General features: G+C 37.1%; 2 protein-coding genes across 2 annotated transcripts in view; both read right to left on the reverse strand.

Moving 5' to 3' along the window:
• Positions 1 to 263, reverse strand: part of LOC107686556 (transmembrane protein 147-like) — a 10,716-nt gene extending 10,453 nt beyond the window's left edge. The window contains exon 1 of the mRNA XM_016483606.1: positions 180 to 263. The gene's annotated coding sequence lies outside the window, so the exon portion shown is untranslated. The remainder of the gene's footprint in view (positions 1 to 179) is intronic.
• Positions 264 to 2,732: 2,469 nt separating this feature from the next.
• Positions 2,733 to 17,387, reverse strand: LOC107686531 (glyceraldehyde-3-phosphate dehydrogenase 2-like). The gene is made up of 11 exons (XM_016483569.1): positions 17,300 to 17,387; positions 9,063 to 9,122; positions 7,909 to 8,005; positions 7,340 to 7,446; positions 5,730 to 5,820; positions 5,522 to 5,640; positions 5,266 to 5,347; positions 4,417 to 4,568; positions 4,174 to 4,336; positions 3,989 to 4,086; positions 2,733 to 2,982 (listed from the first exon to the last, which is right to left on the reverse strand). Exons 2-11 carry the CDS (start codon positions 9,089 to 9,091, stop codon positions 2,913 to 2,915), a joined length of 1,008 nt encoding a protein of 335 aa, XP_016339055.1. The 5' UTR covers positions 9,092 to 9,122; positions 17,300 to 17,387; the 3' UTR covers positions 2,733 to 2,912.
• Between the last annotated feature and the right edge of the window lie 2,855 nt (positions 17,388 to 20,242).

A 20,242-nucleotide genomic window follows, 5' to 3' on the forward strand; every position in this document is an offset into this window, starting at 1 on the left:
CGTCAACGTGTTAAAACACCACATCTAATAACGTTACATCGGTATCACACAGCGTGCTCAATTCGTGAGAAAATACTCGACATATAATTATTATATAACTTATTATACAAGGCATTTGTTTCTGGAACTAATTTAATACCTCTACCGTTAATTACTTAAAAGACTGACTGTTTTCTTACCAACAAAATCGGGATTTTTGAATAACAGGAGCAGGTCACAAAATCCTCCGGCGCATCAATGTTAAATGTCCGAGCGGAACCGCTCTCTATCTCACTGTAGTTCCGCGTCTCACGCTAAAAAGCTTCTTCTTCTTCTTTTGATTTAATGGCGAGTTGCGAACTAACTTCAAAGGTGCATATCGCCACCTACTGTGATGGAGTGTGAAAACAATGAACAAACCCTCCTATATCCTATTATATAACCCAATATTCTTAATAAATCTCATGACTGCATGTATTTGTTTTCCTGAATTTGGACCGTCATTTAATAAGCTGGTTGTAGTAAATTCCTGACATCCTACTGCTTGTAATTCTTCCTTAAGAATCCTCCTTTCTATTTCATATATCTTACATATCTTCATAACATGCTCTACAGTTTCCTCTATTAAACAGACATCACATAGACCCGTGTTATGTTTCCCTATAATGTGTAAAGTATGATTTAGATTTGAATGTCCTGTTCGTAAATGTGTGAAAATAACTTGTTCTTTTCTACTTAAGTTGTGAATTATTTTGCTTTTCTTTATGGTTTTTTGAACCTTGTAATAGTGTCGACCTGTATGACATGAGTCCCAAACTGTCTGCCATTTCCTATTGCATGCTTCTAAAATAAAATGTTTTCCTTCTGATCTACTGAGTGCAATGTTTATATTTGGTTCTTTCATTTTAATTGATTCTTTGGCAATTTTGTCTGCTTCCTCATTACCTTGAATTCCCACGCGTGCTGGTACCCACATAAATTGAATTATTATTCTCATCTGTCGTAAACGGTATAACCTAATCATGATTTCAGTTCAAATGTCAGTTCTATTTGTTTCCAATGATTGTAAACTCATAAGGACTGCCATTGAATCAGAACATATTATTACTTTATCAGGTCTAACTTCATACACCCACTCTAGTGCCATTAAAATAGCTATCATCTCAGCTGTATATACTGATGCACCATCTGTTATCCTCACCTCAAACTCTGGAACATAGAATGCAGCCCCTGTCCTTCCAGTATCTTTACTCTTTCACCTGTCTGTAAATATTTGAAGAAATGAGTAGTATGAATTTTTTATATACTCATATACATATGTAATTAAACTAACCACTTCATTCATTTCCCTTCTGTTTATTGGGGCAAATGATATTGACTCTAGACCAACTTCATTTACCCACTCCTTTATTTTCCATGCAAAGCCTTTACCTGTTGCATTTAAAATTTCCCAGCAATCATTCAGAACTTCCCTTACAGGATGATTATCTCTTTGTCCCTGTAGATTTACCCAGTATGCCATTGCTAGTTTCTGTCTTATAAATAATGGCATTTCTGACTTTTCTACTTGTAATGCTGCAATGGGTGTGGTTTTCACTCTAAACATATAATACACAGCTATTAAAATGGCTAGTTTTCATGCAGGATACGCCCTAATATTCGTACGTCCTTGCTATATATTGTGCAAAAAGCTGTATGTCAAAAGAGTAGGATGCCTGAATATTCAGTAGTTAAGAAACACGAAGTGGTCCGTCCATAAGGAGAGAAATACTGGAGAAATTTTATAGTCCGACTATGCGATTTTATATTTACATAGTTTTCAGACTATACCCCTAGTCGTATAGTTTGTGCACTTACTGTATGCAAATATGATGTATCATATTTGATACATCAGGCTTTCATGGCACATATGGCTCATCTTGAGGGGAAAAAACACCATAACTTTATTTAGAGGCCCGAACTGAGCAAAAATGTGCGATTTAGTGCAGTTGTTATTTATATGGGCAAAAAGTAAGATGAAATTCTGATAGCTCGCAGCATAAATCAGTAAGATTTTATAGTGTGAAACTACTTACATATACTACATATAAATACCAGTTGTCACTCTATATCTCCCAATAATATGTCTTATTAATATATTTGCATGCTTGGTTTTATGATCAGTAGTTTTAATTGTGGTGGACAAAACATATAACGTAGTGAAACACAGTGATGATTGAGAGTTGAACAAATAATCATTCCTTCAGAAGTTTGTTGTATCATTTCTAACTCATATCTATTCTTACCATTATTCTAAAATACATACATATATATATATATATATATATATATATATGGATAATCAAGTAACCCTAAGTTGCTTCAGTTTGGTAAATGTTCATCTTGAAATTTTACTAGCAATATAAAAGTTATTCGATAGAAGTCTGTAGACGATTAGAAGATTTTGTAGAAGATAGTGTGCAGCAAAGGTTTGATCATCTTCAGAATTTAGAGTCCTTAGAAATTCATGTTTCAAACATAATACACAGTAAGCTTTATAGGGATAAACTATTACCATGATGCATATAAGTACACCTTTCAAGAGACAGAATGATCTGGAACACATTTGTTTTTCCAAACACTTTAATTAGTTTCTTTTTAAACTGCATTACAGTAGTCTTTTACCTCATGTAACTTTGTATTAGTTATTCTCTTTACACAAACACAACGTGAGTACACCCAGAATGGCAACAACTACAGCAATGCCTGTGAAGTGACACTGACACAAATACCGTCAAAAGAAACTAACACGCACACACAGACGTCTACAGAGACGAACGTCTCGTAGGTGGGAACAGGAATGCTAAGGCTTGTCGCTATGGCTTCAGCTATTAAATGAGTGCATTGAAAAAAAGGAATGGTAGGGCCTTTCTGCGGTCACAAAACTTGGTGAGTTACTCTTTGGAGTGCATGTACACTAACAGGTCAGCAACACGATGGCTGTAGCCATATTCGTTGTCATACCTGTGAGAAAGAAAGACAAAAGAAGATTAGACCACTGCTTTTTCTGCAGACATTTTTTTTTGCTTTTAGGGCTGGGTTATATGGTTTAAAAATCTTGATTTTTTTTTTTTTACATTTGACAATAAATGTACCTCAATATTTATGCACTGTATTTTATCTGAAAATATTAATTTTGACCTAACAGTCAAAATGTTTAATGGAAAAAAAAAAATTGAAAAAAATCTATATTTGACATATTTAGCTATTATTTTGGGCTTTCACTAAATAAATAATTATAAATTATAAAAATAAGGAATAATATTTAATTATTTTTGTATTTATATGCACTAATATAACAATGAATGACAATAAACAACAAATTATATCTATATTAATTTTTTAATAAAATAAAATCAGATGAGTAATATGATATGGGGGAGACAGTTTTGAATCAATTAACTGAAAAAGACCATTTGAACTGATTTACAGAATTGAATTGTACTTCCTTGCCACTGAAGTTGAAAGTAAAGACACTATTAAAACATCTGTGTGAATGCGGTCATATTTATAATCTGTGACTAGAAATGTCTTTAGAAATTGAAATCATCGCAATATTCATAGTGAGGCTTTGTTTTATATCACCAACAAAAACATTGGAAATGTATTGTGATTATTTGGTCTAGTCCATCCAAAAATGTAAGTTCTGTCATCATTTATTCACCCTCATGTCATTTCAAACGTGTATGACTTACTTTCTGTATGCTGAACACAAAAGAAGATATTTTAAAGAATGTTGGTGACCAAACAGTTTCAGTTTCCATTGACTTTCATAGCATTTTCTGTCCATACTATGGAAGTCAACAGATTAACCATTTGGTTACCAACATTCTTCAAAATATCTTCTTTTGTGTTCCATGGAATACAGAAATGCATACAGGTTTGGAATGAAACGAGGGTGAGTAAATGATGACAGAATTGTCATTTTTGGGTGGACTGTCCCTTTAAGTCATGTTGTTTTTGAGCTTACCAGGAGATGAGTTTGACAAAGTTGTCATTGAGGGAGATGCCTGCACCGGCATCAAAGATTGAAGAGTGAGTGTCACCAATGAAGTCAGAAGAAACAACCTAAACGAAAACACAAATTAAATGATTCCAATTTCTGTCTATTATATATGAAAATATGCATGTGAGATTTTTACTGTTAGCACTTACTGAATCCTCTGTGTATCCCAGGATTCCCTTCATTGGACCACGAGCGGCCTTCTTGACAGCCTCCTTGATGTTAGCGTAGCTGGCGGGCCTTGAGAGGCGGCAGGTGAGGTCAACAACGGACACATCGGCGACTGGCACACGGAATGCCATACCAGTCAGCTTGCTACAAAACAAAGAGATGGTAAAATTCTCCAATCGACTTCAAGATTGATCAGTTGTCTTTTTGATCTGTCTTGCACTGACCCGTTAAGCTCAGGAATGACTTTGCCCACAGCCTTGGCAGCACCAGTGGAAGCAGGGATGATGTTCTGGTGGGCGCCGCGTCCATCGCGCCAGGCCTTGGCAGAGGGGCCATCCACTGTCTTCTGTGTAGCGGTGTAGGCATGGACTGTGGTCTGTGAAGAAACAATGAGAAAGACACATAGACAGCCATTACTCTAGTCTTGAGTGTCACATAATCATTCAGAAATCATTCTAATGTGCTGATTTGGTGCCCAAGAAAAAAATTGTTATTATTATCAATGTTGAGAACAGTTGTGCTACTTAATATTTTTGTGAAAACTGTGATATTTATTTTTCAGATACTGTGATGATTATAAGGTTAAAAAAGTAACTGCATTTATTTGAAGTAGTAATCTTTTGTAACATTCTAAATATACTGTCACTTTTTGATACCTTTATTCAGCATCCTTACTGAATTAAAGTAAACTGACTCCAAACTTTTGAAAATGAGTGTTCAGAGTAAAGAGATAAATAAATTTTAGTGCTACACAACTAATCAAGATAAAATCCTGATGTGTCTTAGTGTGATTATTAAACTGCAAAATGCTAAGTTTTAATTACATTTAAAGTAAATAGGCAGGGTTTTAAGTCCAAACGTAACTTTCACACATCATGTTGCCCATTAAAACTGTTGTTTCAATGATATGTCATGCTTTTTGGTTTCTTTTTAGTCTTTACTTCTAAGAAGCAGATGTTAAATGTTTGTCTTAGTTCAAATCACTGTGTCAGAATAGTTGCAAAATGATTTTTGGACCCAATTGTGCATATATAATATAAGTAGGACTCACGTCACGCCAGGCATCAACTTACCATGAGGGCCTCCTCAATACCAAAGTTATCATGAATAACTTTAGCCAGGGGAGCCAAGCAGTTAGTGGTGCAGGATGCATTGCTGTGATGTTTTCAACAAAACACACACACACACACACACACACACACACACTAATATGGTTATTTCCTAATATTCCACCAAAACTAATCAATGAGGTCAGTTACTTTCACAAGCATTAAAATTTCACATGCATTTCATTTGCATGCTGACATGGATTGGACTTGGTTTGCTCACCTGACAATGGTCATACTGGAGGGGTCATACTTGTCCTGGTTGACTCCCATCACAAACATGGGAGCATCAGGTGATGGGGCGGACACAACCACACGCTTGGCGCCGCCCTGGATGTGAAACTAGAGTGGACAAATATCAGAAAATATCATAATAATAATATTTGATGCTATACATTTACATTCCAGATCCTGCTGAAGCGCAGACTTACTGAGGCCTTCTCAATGCTGAGGAAGACTCCGGTAGACTCGACTACATACAAGGCACCAGCATCGCCCCATGGGATCTCAGTAGGCTTCATACTAAGTACAACAGTGAAAAAGAATTAGCACAACACTACAGGCTATGTTTGAAATAGCATAGTATCATGCTCCTTATACTATTTTTGAAGTATTTTTTAACCATAATTTTTTTTTCTAAAACTGGATTAAAAATAACCAGTAACCATATTTTTCCTTGGGTGATAATTTGATGCTACTCGTTGAATTAAACATGCAAAGTTAAAAAAATGTACCTATTAGTGGATACTCTACCGTTTACAATATTTTTTTCAAAAATAGTGCCCAGTATGCAGTATATACTGTGCAGTATGATGTACAAATCTTCTTAATATGACAGTGTTTACTATAAAGTAAAGTACAATCAGTACAGTCTATGCGTCAAGGTTGGAATTATATTCTAACAGAGAGACATTCCTGACGGGCGACTATGATATATGTAGTGAGTAGAACATTCCAGGGCCCAGTTTATGGTGGGGCCTCCCTCTGACCACAATAGTGGACAAAGGTTTGCTATATTTTGATTGGATCTTGGTGGACTAACATAAGCAAACTGTCCAACAGAAACATCAAGTTCTGAGTCTCAGTTCTGTAAGGGGAGAGACACTAACAGACTCAACCTGTTCTGAGCCTGTGTACCACTACCGGGAAGGCAGCAACAGACACATTCATTCTGAGTCTCCGGCACGTCCAGTGAGACACTAACAGATACATTCAACGTTCTGAGTCTCTGGCCTGTGGAGGTGAGACTGTAACAGATGGGACCATGTTCTGAGCCTCCTGCGAGGAAAGAGATACTCTACGTCAGAGTCTTCATCCAGCGAGACAACAGCAGATGCAGCACCGGATTCACCAATTTCTTCGAGAGGCAGAAGACATAGAGACATTTGCAACAAGGTTAAGCTCCGGTGAGCAACCTTCACTTCAAGGTACTTTCGTCTGCGTGTTCCAGACTAAGGACCTTCTGCACCTACTCCAAGGCCACGTCTGCGTTCCAGATTTTAGGACCCTTTGGTGCTCCAGGAGATCAGCATCCCACAGTGCTTCGTGTTCAAGGCTGTTGAAACGGATTCCTGCTCCTTTCCCCACTGCATTGCTACCAGCACAACCAGTGGATGAAGTCACCGCCATCGGACTGCTCACTCGACCACAGAGAACGTAACTATCACTTATCGAAACCTCTTCCAGAGACCGTGGCATTATCTTATATTATCAATACATGATTTTCTAACTTACTTTAGATATTATATAGTTGATTGCAGTTGATAACAAATAATAGCATCTTATGCACTTTATTCCTTTTTCATTTATGGTATTCATTTAGTAGTTGTCGATTACTCTTGTCTATCTTTTGTTAATAAAATTTATTTTATTAGACTTGTGTCTTTCTTGTGTTGATAATACAGTAAGAGGTTCTACAAGTTAGATATCCCACCATTCTTTCTTGCCATCTGTGACGTGAGTACCCATCACTACACTATTTCACCTCCCTAGGTTGGCGAAAGCAAAATCACTACATATATAAGACCAAAAAAAAACGTACCACTGGAACACAGAGATGGCTTGACCATCAACGATCAGTTTTCCATCCTCTTGGTGCACATCTCCCTTGTAACGGCCGTGAGTGGAGTCATACTTGAACATGTAGACCTGTAAAGCAATATAAATGATTTCAATTTTGAGATTATCTGATTAGGATTCATTTGATAGAGATAGGACTCACAAAAAGCAAGTTTATTTTTAAGCTAAAATAACTTAAAATGTATATTTAAAAACAATTCGAAAAATAAGACAGATTTGTGACAATTAGGAAAATAATTTCAGCAGCATAAATTCTATTACTAATATGTTTGGATTTTTATATATATTTTTTATAATGTTGTGTACCAATGAAGGACCAGGAATATGCAGTAAGTATGCCAATTTTATTTTAACTTTAAGCATGGATGCTAAAATATGCTGTTAAATTCACAGCAAAAGCTGCATTTTTGAAAGCGTTTAAAATCTCATGCTAAAAAAAGCACTATGCAGTGCAGGCCTATAGGTGAGATTAACATGGCTGCTGCTTTACACAATGCCAAGAATCATCATTTCTGCTTCAGTGAATCTCACCATGTACTGCAGGTCGATGAAGGGGTCGTTGATGGCGGTGACTTTAATTCCCTTCTGCAGGCAGGCCCTGAGGACCAGACGGCCAATGCGGCCAAATCTACACAAACACACAGCAGAGTTATTTAAGATGTTTCATAATGACACAATCTGTCTTGTATCTGTTATTTTGAAAGATGCCTCTCATTCCCACGCATCTGTCTGCCTACAAGGAACACGACGGAAAATTCCACTGAAGGACTGTGTGATTTCTTTGGGCAAAACAAGGAAATATCTACATGTTGTTACTGAAAGGTAAAGTGAATAATTCATGTTTTTCAGTTGATATCTGACTGGTAAGACACACTGCCTGAAAGTCTATGCAGCAGGAGTGTGTGTACGTGCTTGTGTGGATGGAGACTTAAGCTCTTGTAATCATTCTGAATCAGGCCATTTGCGCTCTCTCTCTCTCTCTCTCTATCTGCATTTTACAATCTCTATTTATGGAATTATTAGCTCTGTCCCAAAACCTAGTGAGATGCCTTGCTGTTTACTGCCTCTAAAAAAATCTAAGGGAAAAAGAAAATCAGACCAACTTTGAATGTTCTTCATAGTCAGCAACTTAAAAGTACAAAGCACTGTCAATGTCAATTATTTAATTAGATTTAACTGTCATTAGATTCATTATCAGAGATTTTTTGTCAGCCAAACTCCTTTTACCTAAAATATATACTTGAAATCCCCCTGTGAATTGAAGGTAATATTTAATAACACTTTTGCATGTTTACAGTTCTCCAATGTTGGTTAATGGTCACATGACAAGCAGGTAAAGAAATATGTGTTTTTTTTACTAATAGTTTCAATTTGTTTATTTAATTTTATTCATTATTCATTTTTTAAAATTTGATACATTATTAGCTTTTCATCAACTCTTTTATTAGTACTTTCAGGTACTGAATCAATTCTAAGTTCATTCAGAATTGATCTTCATCTTGCTTCGTCCACCATCTATACCACTGTTCATTAGGTATAGTATCATTTTTAGGTGGCTCACCAGGTTGTGGAACAAATCCTTTGTCAAAAATAGACTCAAGTTTTGCATTTAGTATTTAATATTTTGTTATGTTGTCTAATCATATATTACAACCTTAATCATGACAGATCAGATGTGAGCTTACCCATTGATTCCAACGCAAAGATCAGACATTATTGAAAGAGTATGGATTGTGGTCCTGAACCTGAAATAATAGAAGACAAAAACAAAGCAGGCTTATAGAACAATTGCATCAACTTTACAACGTATAATATAACTTTATATTAATGTTATTTTCACTGTTGTTTTGAACTCAAGTGTTTAATAATGTGTAGCAGTTTTTGTACCTGGCAGAGCAGAATATCTATTGTGTTAAGACAGCTTTTAATTCTTCTCTTTTCATGCAGAACAGGGGCAGCAAGTCATGCACTTAACAATTTGCCCTTCAACTTCCTCATGCGCACACAGGAAGCTGCTGACATATTGGCAGTGCAGTGAAAGGGGGAATGTACATGCATTGCCAAACAATCTTCACTGTGGGCTTCAATATGCAACAAGTTGTTACATGTCCGACATCGTTTGCAGTTTTCTCTATTCTCAAAGTGAATAGCATGTGTGTGAGGATGGGTCTCACGTAATATGAGCCTGACTACTGCACAAGAATCAAATATTTTTACATTATGCCATATATGGATAATGCCTAAGAAGTACAAAAAGGAAGAGGAGGATGTTTAACTGCAACTGGAAATGGATATGTGTGCATATGAAACGGGGATGTGACTTACTAATTGAAATTACAATGCAAAAGTTAACTAAATAAATTCAGTTAAAAGTGTTTTAGTTGATTTAGTTCTACCTTTTAATACAAACTGGCAGTCTAAATCAGTTTAGGCTTTAGAAATGTTTAGAATGAGTTGATTTCTGCTGTCGCTCTTTATACAGCTAGATGTAAAGTAACATCCCTGTGATTTACTTTACTGCGGTATTTCAAACACTCCAAGACTGTGTGCAAAATAACTCAAGGGAGTGGCTCTAATGCATTATACTTTGTTTGACATTTGAAAATATAAACACATTTTAGCTAACAGAGTTATAGTGCGTATATGTGTAGTCACAACAAAATATAGCCCTCTAAAAGCCCATAGATGTGGCTAGTTGATGGAGAACATCTCATCTGTTGGGTTTTAGTGATCTATGGTTTGTTTTGAGTCCATGTTTATGCTTTCATCAAGGCAAGTAGTGCAGAACCATGCACACGGTCATTAATGAGACAAATGAACAGGTTTTCCCATAGACACCATTGATTGGACCTCATCTGCCACTTCTGTCTCTGTGCACCATTGAAATGGCCAAAAATGACCTTCACGGTCTGCTTGAAAAGATGGTCTGGGCAGGGTTATTTTAATTAACTAAAACTAAAATGAAAAAAAAAAAGTGTTATTTGAAATTAAATTAAGCATTAACTGTAGTAAAATATTAAAGAAAATCCTTAAACGTATTTTATTTCAGCTGGTTTCCAATGCAACGTTTCTCATTTTCATTTAGTTTAAATTGATGTACTAGAATAACTTAAACTAAAACTGAAATAAAATTACTAAAACCCTAATATTACAGTAAAATTAAAATCTGAAATTAAAAAAAGATTCAAAATATTAATAAAAACTAGAATAGAATCTCAATTATACTAAAATATCACTGGGTCTGGGATATGGTTAATCAGAACTCTGTTATGGTTTGCAAATGGAAATCAATCCTGACCTAATTGGCTTTTTTTATAATATGCACGAAGCAGAAAAACGCATATGCTGTTCTTCGCATTTCAGTGCTAAGTTTTATTCAAATTGGCAAGTCAATTTGAAGTCAAATCCAAATTGGCAAAAGGTTGTGCGATTATGAGGTTATGACCTAGAGTTGGACACATCGGCAGCAGATTTTATAGGGGAGAGCATATGGGAAGTTTTTCATTTGCGTTTTATTTTCCAGGTGTTGAACGATCCATCTCCCAATTCATGGCAGTTTCCATGAATACTGAAAAATCACCCTCAGGCTCAGAATACAGCAACCAATCAATGCGACACCTTGACCAATCAACCTAAAACGAGTTCAAATGCCTGCCTGTGACCACGGAAACCATCTCGCTCAGATGGATCAAACTCAGTTCAGTTAGTGTAAAACACCATTTGAATTAGCAATCAGCTGCTTTTTGACATTTCTTTATTTGTGTAATGCTGGTTGTACAAGATGAGCGCTGACCCTGAACTCAAATGCAAGCTAATGCACTACAGCCAATGGCCCACACCACCAGACTGAATGAAATCAGGGCATTTATCTCAAGGGCAATGTGAAAAGAGATGAAGGTTGATGTCTATCTAGAAAATAAGGCGACTTATTTTAATGCCAATGTCAAGCTTTCATAAAATTATGTTTTAAAAAATTATGTAATTGTTGGATTTTTATTCATTGTATTTTGGATCGGCCATATTGGATGCCCAAGGGCAAATCTATATGAGGTCTCAACTCCATCTATAGCAAGTAAATGGGAAAGTGCTAGCAATTGCAATTGTAATGTTACAAAATCAAGAAACATACTGTGATGATGAAAGAAGGAAGCTCAGTCTGTCACAGCATGCATAAAGACAGACCGACCTTGCATCTGGTGATGTGTAACTGAAGACTGTAATCTCCTAATCTGCCAGTGTTTGAGTGAACCATGTACTGCACCTGCCCTGCTTGAGTAATCCTAATCTAAGTCCCCTATTCTATGCAGACTTGTTAAGGACTACCAAAATGCACTGCACATGAAACGACAGTTTGCAGATTCAGCTTCAAGCCAAAATGGCTGTATGCAGGTGCTGCTGGTGCAGAAATTATTTATTGTTTTGCAAACACCATCTGACAAAGTGGCCACTGATTTGGGTGCATGCTGACAAGGTCATTCAGTGCTGGAAAACAGTGGCCATGCTGGCATCTTTGGTTTCCCTTCCTCTCCTCTGACTTCTTTTGTTTGTGTTTTTGATTCTTTTGGTTTTGGTTCTTCTGATTCTTTAAAGCTTTCGCAAATTTTGCCACTATGCATTTTTGTTAATAGATGTGAATATCCCTCTTTGTGTTATTTGAAAACTTGGACGACGAAATCAATTACGTGGATCAATGAGTCAATGAGAACTGGTTTCCTGCCAAAAGCCTGCTGTCTCCAATTAGACCTGGATCAAATGACACACACACACACACACACACACACACACACCACACCTCTGTAAATTCAATTCCCCTACTGTTCTGTTTAGCGTCTCTCAGTCTTAGTGTTACATGACACTCATGACACTATGTTCATTTTCAAATGATTATTAATTCTAGCTCCATAATCTGATTGGATAATACGCACACACCTGTGATCACGCATCAACAGAGCTCAACAATCAAGTAAAAATTCCATTGTTAAAAGTTGGCATGAAATCAAAATTCACCCTATTTTATTTTGACCTAGTAATTTTGAATCAGAATGTTTCAAAATGTCTTTTTAATCAAAATAACTCTTCTGGTCACGACTTAAAAGCTAAGGTATTTGTTTCTGTAGGAGCCACAAATCAGTGTAATTTCAATTCATTTAAAAAAATTTTGTTTAATTGCTGAATCCCTATTGAAGAACTACACTACCCATAATGCTCCTGCCAACCATATATGGCCTACAGTTAAACTATGTTATTTGGTTGATTAACTGTTTATTGTGCCTCTTATTATTTTTGTATTATTATATGAATTAATTGTATTATTTATATCACGTTGTTTCAGTTTCTCTGTATTCATTTTGCTCTCATTTGGCAGAATTGCTCAATATCCTCATGCAGTAGGAAGCAAGTCTTGAAAAACCACAATGCCACACCTTCTCTTTTGGAGACGAGAGGAATGCATTTCCTCTGACCCAACAATAAGCCATTTCCTCACAGCAAAAACACCCAATGTGACAGAACAAGGACACACAGACGGGCATAACCGGGACAGTTTTCCTGGGACACGCAAACAGTCATCTGAGTGGAAAATATCTAATGCTGTGTGGCATAAAATGAAACAGGAACTTTATCAGTGTCACTTTGCCAAAAAAATAGCATGCAACTAAAGACATAACAAACAGTTATGGATGTGTTTTTATTAATACAATATTGATTAAAAAATAATAGAGAAGTGCTGCATGTCTAGAGGTTTGCATATAAGGCATTCTGAAGAAGTGCTGCGTCATTCCAATCAGGCAGTCGCAACAGAGGAAAGCATGTTTTTAGGGAACAGATAAGCATTTTAACCAGTCCAGCACATAAATGTCTAACATTAGGGCCATTATTTGTGTGCCAACGGTCACATTTGGCTTTAGTTGCAGTGCAACAGCTATGATGTAATAAAATTAAATTACCCCACACTGTAACCCACTGCTCCCTTTCTTGGCTGTTGAAGGAAATGCTATTTTTACTGTAAAAATTATTCTTTCAAGGGTGCTAATTACAGCCTGTAAAACCCCAGATAAAAAAACACCCTCTGTACAATGCGCAGACTGTATGACTGTACTGTAGCTAATTTCTGTAACATTAAACATGCAATATGCATGCAGATTATTTTGATAATGCACAATTCAAGATTTCATTCTGTGAAATCACTGCTCATTGTACAACGGTCTAATCTGCCTGCCATCTGGACACTTTTGATGATGTAGACAGAAATGTCAAACCAACGCACATCACATGCTGCTTGTGATGTCATGAAGCATAAATCAGCACATCAAACTCCTGATTAAATTTGTACTGGTTTATTTTTCAACCAACTCCATAGTATGAACACCTGAAGGCCCTTCAGGTTGCCAGTGGCAACTGCAGAGTCAAACTGCAGGTCAATGAAGGAGGGATGGAGATGCGGCCTTGCATACTCATATATTATATTTCATCCCACAGTCTTCAAATTACATCTAAGCATTACAGAATATATTAATGCCATTATTTGTTTCAAATGATCACAGCATAATGGTTGCTAATAATGCATACCCTGCTGAAAACAACAAATCAGACCAAAGCTGTTCAGGTGGGTCATTCGGTTGCTTGAAAACCACCTTAAACCAGCTAAAACTGGTAAACCACCTTAAGCTGGTTTCATGTGTTTTATTCAACGGGGAATTTGAAGGAAATTACTAAAGTAAGTTCTGAAGTTCATTATTGCGCATGTTACCCAATGTTTTCAGATCTGAGTCATGTTCTCCACTGCAGCATCGAACACGAGTCCAGTCACGTACATGAGGGAGAAAATCTCCCATGATGCTCGCCGTGTAACATGCGTCCTGTCCACTTTTACATTAAAATATAGGTAGAAGCTCTGGCATATTCGTATTCTCGTATAAAGCATTCAAAACGCAACTATTATGAGAAAGACCTGTTGAATAATCACAAGGCATTATATAATTTGACCTTCACAGCTCATTCGACCTCCATGATGCGCGTGATGTCCTTTGGGTCGGACGTTATTTCTGTGTTTATCCGCTATTCAATTCCCCTACTGTTCTGTTTAGCGTCTCTCAGTCTTAGTGTTACATGACACTACACATTAAATGTTCATTTTCAAATGATTATTAATTCTAGCTCCATAATCTGATTGGATAATACGCACACACCTGTGATCACGCATCAACAGAGCTCAACAATCAAGTAAAAATTCCATTGTTAAAAGTTGGCATGAAATCAAAATTCACCCTATTTTATTTTGACCTAGTAATTTTGAATCAGAATGTTTCAAAATGTCTTTTTAATCAAAATAACTCTTCTGGTCACGACTTAAAAGCTAAGGTATTTGTTTCTGTAGGAGCCACAAATCAGTGTAATTTCAATTCATTTAAAAAAATTTTGTTTAATTGCTGAATCCCTATTGAAGAACTACACTACCCATAATGCTCCTGCCAACCATATATGGCCTACAGTTAAACTATGTTATTTGGTTGATTAACTGTTTATTGTGCCTCTTATTATTTTTGTATTATTATATGAATTAATTGTATTATTTATATCACGTTGTTTCAGTTTCTCTGTATTCATTTTGCTCTCATTTGGCAGAATTGCTCAATATCCTCATGCAGTAGGAAGCAAGTCTTGAAAAACCACAATGCCACACCTTCTCTTTTGGAGACGAGAGGAATGCATTTCCTCTGACCCAACAATAAGCCATTTCCTCACAGCAAAAACACCCAATGTGACAGAACAAGGACACACAGACGGGCATAACCGGGACAGTTTTCCTGGGACACGCAAACAGTCATCTGAGTGGAAAATATCTAATGCTGTGTGGCATAAAATGAAACAGGAACTTTATCAGTGTCACTTTGCCAAAAAAATAGCATGCAACTAAAGACATAACAAACAGTTATGGATGTGTTTTTATTAATACAATATTGATTAAAAAATAATAGAGAAGTGCTGCATGTCTAGAGGTTTGCATATAAGGCATTCTGAAGAAGTGCTGCGTCATTCCAATCAGGCAGTCGCAACAGAGGAAAGCATGTTTTTAGGGAACAGATAAGCATTTTAACCAGTCCAGCACATAAATGTCTAACATTAGGGCCATTATTTGTGTGCCAACGGTCACATTTGGCTTTAGTTGCAGTGCAACAGCTATGATGTAATAAAATTAAATTACCCCACACTGTAACCCACTGCTCCCTTTCTTGGCTGTTGAAGGAAATGCTATTTTTACTGTAAAAATTATTCTTTCAAGGGTGCTAATTACAGCCTGTAAAACCCCAGATAAAAAAACACCCTCTGTACAATGCGCAGACTGTATGACTGTACTGTAGCTAATTTCTGTAACATTAAACATGCAATATGCATGCAGATTATTTTGATAATGCACAATTCAAGATTTCATTCTGTGAAATCACTGCTCATTGTACAACGGTCTAATCTGCCTGCCATCTGGACACTTTTGATGATGTAGACAGAAATGTCAAACCAACGCACATCACATGCTGCTTGTGATGTCATGAAGCATAAATCAGCACATCAAACTCCTGATTAAATTTGTACTGGTTTATTTTTCAACCAACTCCATAGTATGAACACCTGAAGGCCCTTCAGGTTGCCAGTGGCAACTGCAGAGTCAAACTGCAGGTCAATGAAGGAGGGATGGAGATGCGGCCTTGCATACTCATATATTATATTTCATCCCACAGTCTTCAAATTACATCTAAGCATTACAGAATATATTAATGCCATTATTTGTTTCAAATGATCACAGCATAATGGTTGCTAATAATGCATACCCTGCTGAAAACAACAAATCAGACCAAAGCTGTTCAGGTGGGTCATTCGGTTGCTTGAAAACCACCTTAAACCAGCTAAAACTGGTAAACCACCTTAAGCTGGTTTCATGTGTTTTATTCAACGGGGAATTTGAAGGAAATTACTAAAGTAAGTTCTGAAGTTCATTATTGCGCATGTTACCCAATGTTTTCAGATCTGAGTCATGTTCTCCACTGCAGCATCGAACACGAGTCCAGTCACGTACATGAGGGAGAAAATCTCCCATGATGCTCGCCGTGTAACATGCGTCCTGTCCACTTTTACATTAAAATATAGGTAGAAGCTCTGGCATATTCGTATTCTCGTATAAAGCATTCAAAACGCAACTATTATGAGAAAGACCTGTTGAATAATCACAAGGCATTATATAATTTGACCTTCACAGCTCATTCGACCTCCATGATGCGCGTGATGTCCTTTGGGTCGGACGTTATTTCTGTGTTTATCCGCTTTTAAACGCATTAGAGCGCAAACGGTAGCTTTTATGTTCAAAAAGGGGGAGTGTGTTCCATCTTCATTCATTATTTGTTAATGTCTATATGTCGAATAAATATAACAACGATTTGACTTGAAATAGCAACTCCAAAAAATGCGCTCAAACGACACACGGTCGCATTTCGAGAAGTTATTCAAAAAATAATAATGTATTAAATGATATTTACTCCCCTCTTTCGCAGCATCTTAGCAGATGGTACATTCTGGAATGATATGACGCAATGAGCCCATCGCGGGCGGTCAGCAAGACACGTCACGCTGCTTATTCTTCAACATTTTTATATAACAAATTACTAAAATGTCATGGGTATGGTTTTTTTTATATTCTGAAATAAAACACATGAATATTTGCACAAAGCCGCATAAAATGAATGAATGAACCATGCCTCCATATCTGTGCATCACGCAGAAACTTGCGGACTATGTAACAACTTCCCCACAAGCCCAAACGCAGCAAATAACATCCTGCAAAGCTAAATGTCATCTTTAAAATGTTTAATATGTGTATGACAGTCTATGGATTCGACACAAAAACGATGTAAGCCTATGAGGAAGAACTCACCTTCTTCAGTGATGCTGCTGCGGCTTCTGCTCAGTTTCCGCGTAATGCTGCACCATTTTATACCAGACACGTGCCACCGGGGCCTGTCGCCCTGGCAACCTGACGTCACGCCGTGTTCATGGGATAATTTTAAAGAAGCGTATACGAGCAATCTATCACGAATGCTATGAAAACGCTGATGGGAGACTGGGTAAAACGATACTATACAAGGACACAGAGGGGAGATTTATAACATGCCTGAAACAAGCGCAGTTCGGTGCTATATAGATCTGTTAGCTAGACTTCCAAAATGCAAAATTAAACTGTAAAGGATGCATATCCTCTATGCAAAATTACGTTATGTGGACATCTTATTATATTGTACATTTCACAAGATAACCAGAGCAGTTTAATTAAAGTTTCCCCTTGAAAGTTGTTTTCTGTGTCAAAGCTCCTTGAAAGGATGCAAGGACCACGTGTCATGATACAGATGCAGTATTAAAGATCATCTACATTATGCGCAAAAGACACCAAAAAAGACCATTGGATAAACACAAACCTTCGTTTTGAGGGCAACTGGTTAATTGTGATTTTTCAAAGCATTGCTAATTAAATGCATCCAGTGTGCATTTATTTTTGGTTTATTGTTCAGTTTTCCCCATAGATACTGTATAAAAGCATTGTGACCAAAAATCACTAGGTTAACAAAAAATGACATGTAGTTTGTTAATTCAACGATCCCAAAATAATTTACACGTGCTCACACGGCACGCATTTGGGATTCAGTTGTTTAACATAAACCGTTTTCATAGCCTCCTATTGGATATTAAGGTGCACGTCCTAGTCACTATGAATAAGCAGAAGTGAGCTTGCATGGATGTAACGTCAGGATGAGGAAAGTGTGGAATTCCGCACGCGGTTGCACGTGACCTTGACAGTGGCGGGCGGATGCGCATACGTGAGAGACGGCGCGTGCTGCAGAGACTGAGCGGTGGGCGGGGCGTCCGCAGACATACAGAGCAAAAATATCACATTAAACATGTAAACTAAACATGAATGGTGCTCCATATTTACCTATTACCGCATTCGAGTTTTTTATCGTTTAAACAGAAGACCATTTGCGTTATTTTTCATATTAGAGCCAAGGAAACGACGCCTGTCACGGAGATACACATTAAGCGCCCTCGTGTGGTGTAAACATGAACTTAAATAAAATATAACGAAGTTAAACTTTTTATGTCAGCTAGTTGCCATTGAAACATTTCTTATTTGAATTTAGTGCAACTTGATGTGCTAAAACAACTAAAGCAAAAATCTGAATAAACATAAATAAAAACTACATAGATTTAAAAAAGGCCTACAATAACAAATACAAATGACAAAACAGAACAAAATTGCTAGAACTTTAAGATTAAAACATAAAATAAAAAAATTAAAACTAGTAAAAAGCAAACTAATAAAAGGTTTATTATTATTTATTCGTTTTATTATCCTATTCTGCTTTTTGTGATAACCAGATAATATAAATAAATACAGATAATGCAGTTACTAGAGATTGTTTATTTGAGGCCACTTTAATTGTAAAGACTGCTACCCTGCAGAACCCTGGGTTTTTAAAAAGTAAGAAAATGTGGCCACAGTCATATCACCCTGTAGCCCAAGACTGGATGCCTATTGAAGCAGGGTTGAGCCTGGTCAGTACCTGGATGGGAGACCTCCTGGGAAAACTAGGTTGCTGCTGGAAGAGGTGTTAGTGACCCTGTGGTCTGTGTGGGTCCTAGTATAGTGATGGGGACACTCTACTGTAAAAAAGCACTGTCCTTTGGATGAGACTTTAAACCGAGGTCCTGACTCTCTGTAGTCATAAAAAATCCCATGGCACTTCTTGAAAAGAGTAGGGGTGTATCCCCGGTGTCCTGGCCAAATTCTCTCCACTGGCCCTCCACTGGTCAATCATGGTCTCCTAATAACCACCATCCACTGAATTGGCTCTCTCTCTCCAACTTTTCCTTACAGGAATGCCCACATGGAGGGCAAAACAAGGCGTTCCTCCACTGAACGCCAGTTGTTTTTATCAGGTTTAGTAGTAATGTGATAAGACAGTGATATTTAAAGGCCAAATTCAGTATACACCTTATGGATGATGCATACTTTGTACAGGCAAGCAGATGAACCCAGAATATAAGCGCAATGCATAAAGTTTAATATTAAATGTTTTCCCATAGAAAAACATTATAAAAAAGACGCTTAACTAGTGCATTGCGTTCATATTCCAGGCTCATTTGCTTGCCTGCATTAAGCACGCATCATCAATAAGGTGTGTACTGAATAAGATCTTTTAATATCACTGTTTTAAAGGCACTTTAAGTGTTTTCACATAAAACGTTTTAGAATGTAGGCTACCGCTGTTTTTAGTGATTGAAATATTGCGGTGGGTGCTTTAGGCTATATGGATTGCTAATGGCCAAAACTTGTATTTTGTTCAGATATCTTTGTTTTATTCTTTTGAGAGGTGATCTAAATACAGAGTTCTGGCATGAAACTCTAGATGGCGCAGTCCGATAGGTCTAACTCAATCTGACCTAATGACATCATTATCACATGGCACAGCTGATTGGTTCTCTCCTGTATCGGTAGCCAATGAGCTCGCTGCTCAACATTCAAATATATGATTAGTGCTTGCAGTAGCAGTTGCAGCTTGCTTCAGAAACCCCCCACCTTCCCCAGCTCCACCTGTATAGATCTGCTACGAGGTGATTAATGTATGCTATATGGGGTTATTTCATGTGTTATTATTTGCAGCAGCAATATTTCTTACATGCTCACAGCAGCATGTTGTGGATGTATTGGCAGTAGCAAGTCTCGGTACTTGCTCTGCCGCAGCAGCAGCGCAGCAGCGTAGCAGAACTATTCCGCCAAGACCAAATACATTAACATTGTCATGTACATTACCATGCCAGTCCC

Source organism: Sinocyclocheilus anshuiensis, unplaced genomic scaffold, assembly GCF_001515605.1.
Source record: "Sinocyclocheilus anshuiensis isolate Anshui unplaced genomic scaffold, SAMN03320099.WGS_v1.1 scaffold389, whole genome shotgun sequence".
NCBI classification, from domain to species: domain Eukaryota; kingdom Metazoa; phylum Chordata; class Actinopteri; order Cypriniformes; family Cyprinidae; genus Sinocyclocheilus; species Sinocyclocheilus anshuiensis.

Bases quoted from the DNA above. Each gene is read 5' to 3' on its own strand.
- LOC107686531 (XM_016483569.1), bottom strand. From the start codon at position 9,091: ATGTCTGATCTTTGCGTTGGAATCAATGG. The intron at 5,641-5,729 runs GTAAGTCTGCGC...TGTCCACTCTAG, and splicing joins TCAGCATTGAGAAGGCCTCA to TTTCACATCCAGGGCGGCGC. The intron at 5,348-5,521 runs GTGAGCAAACCA...AAAACATCACAG, and splicing joins TCCAGTATGACCATTGTCAG to CAATGCATCCTGCACCACTA.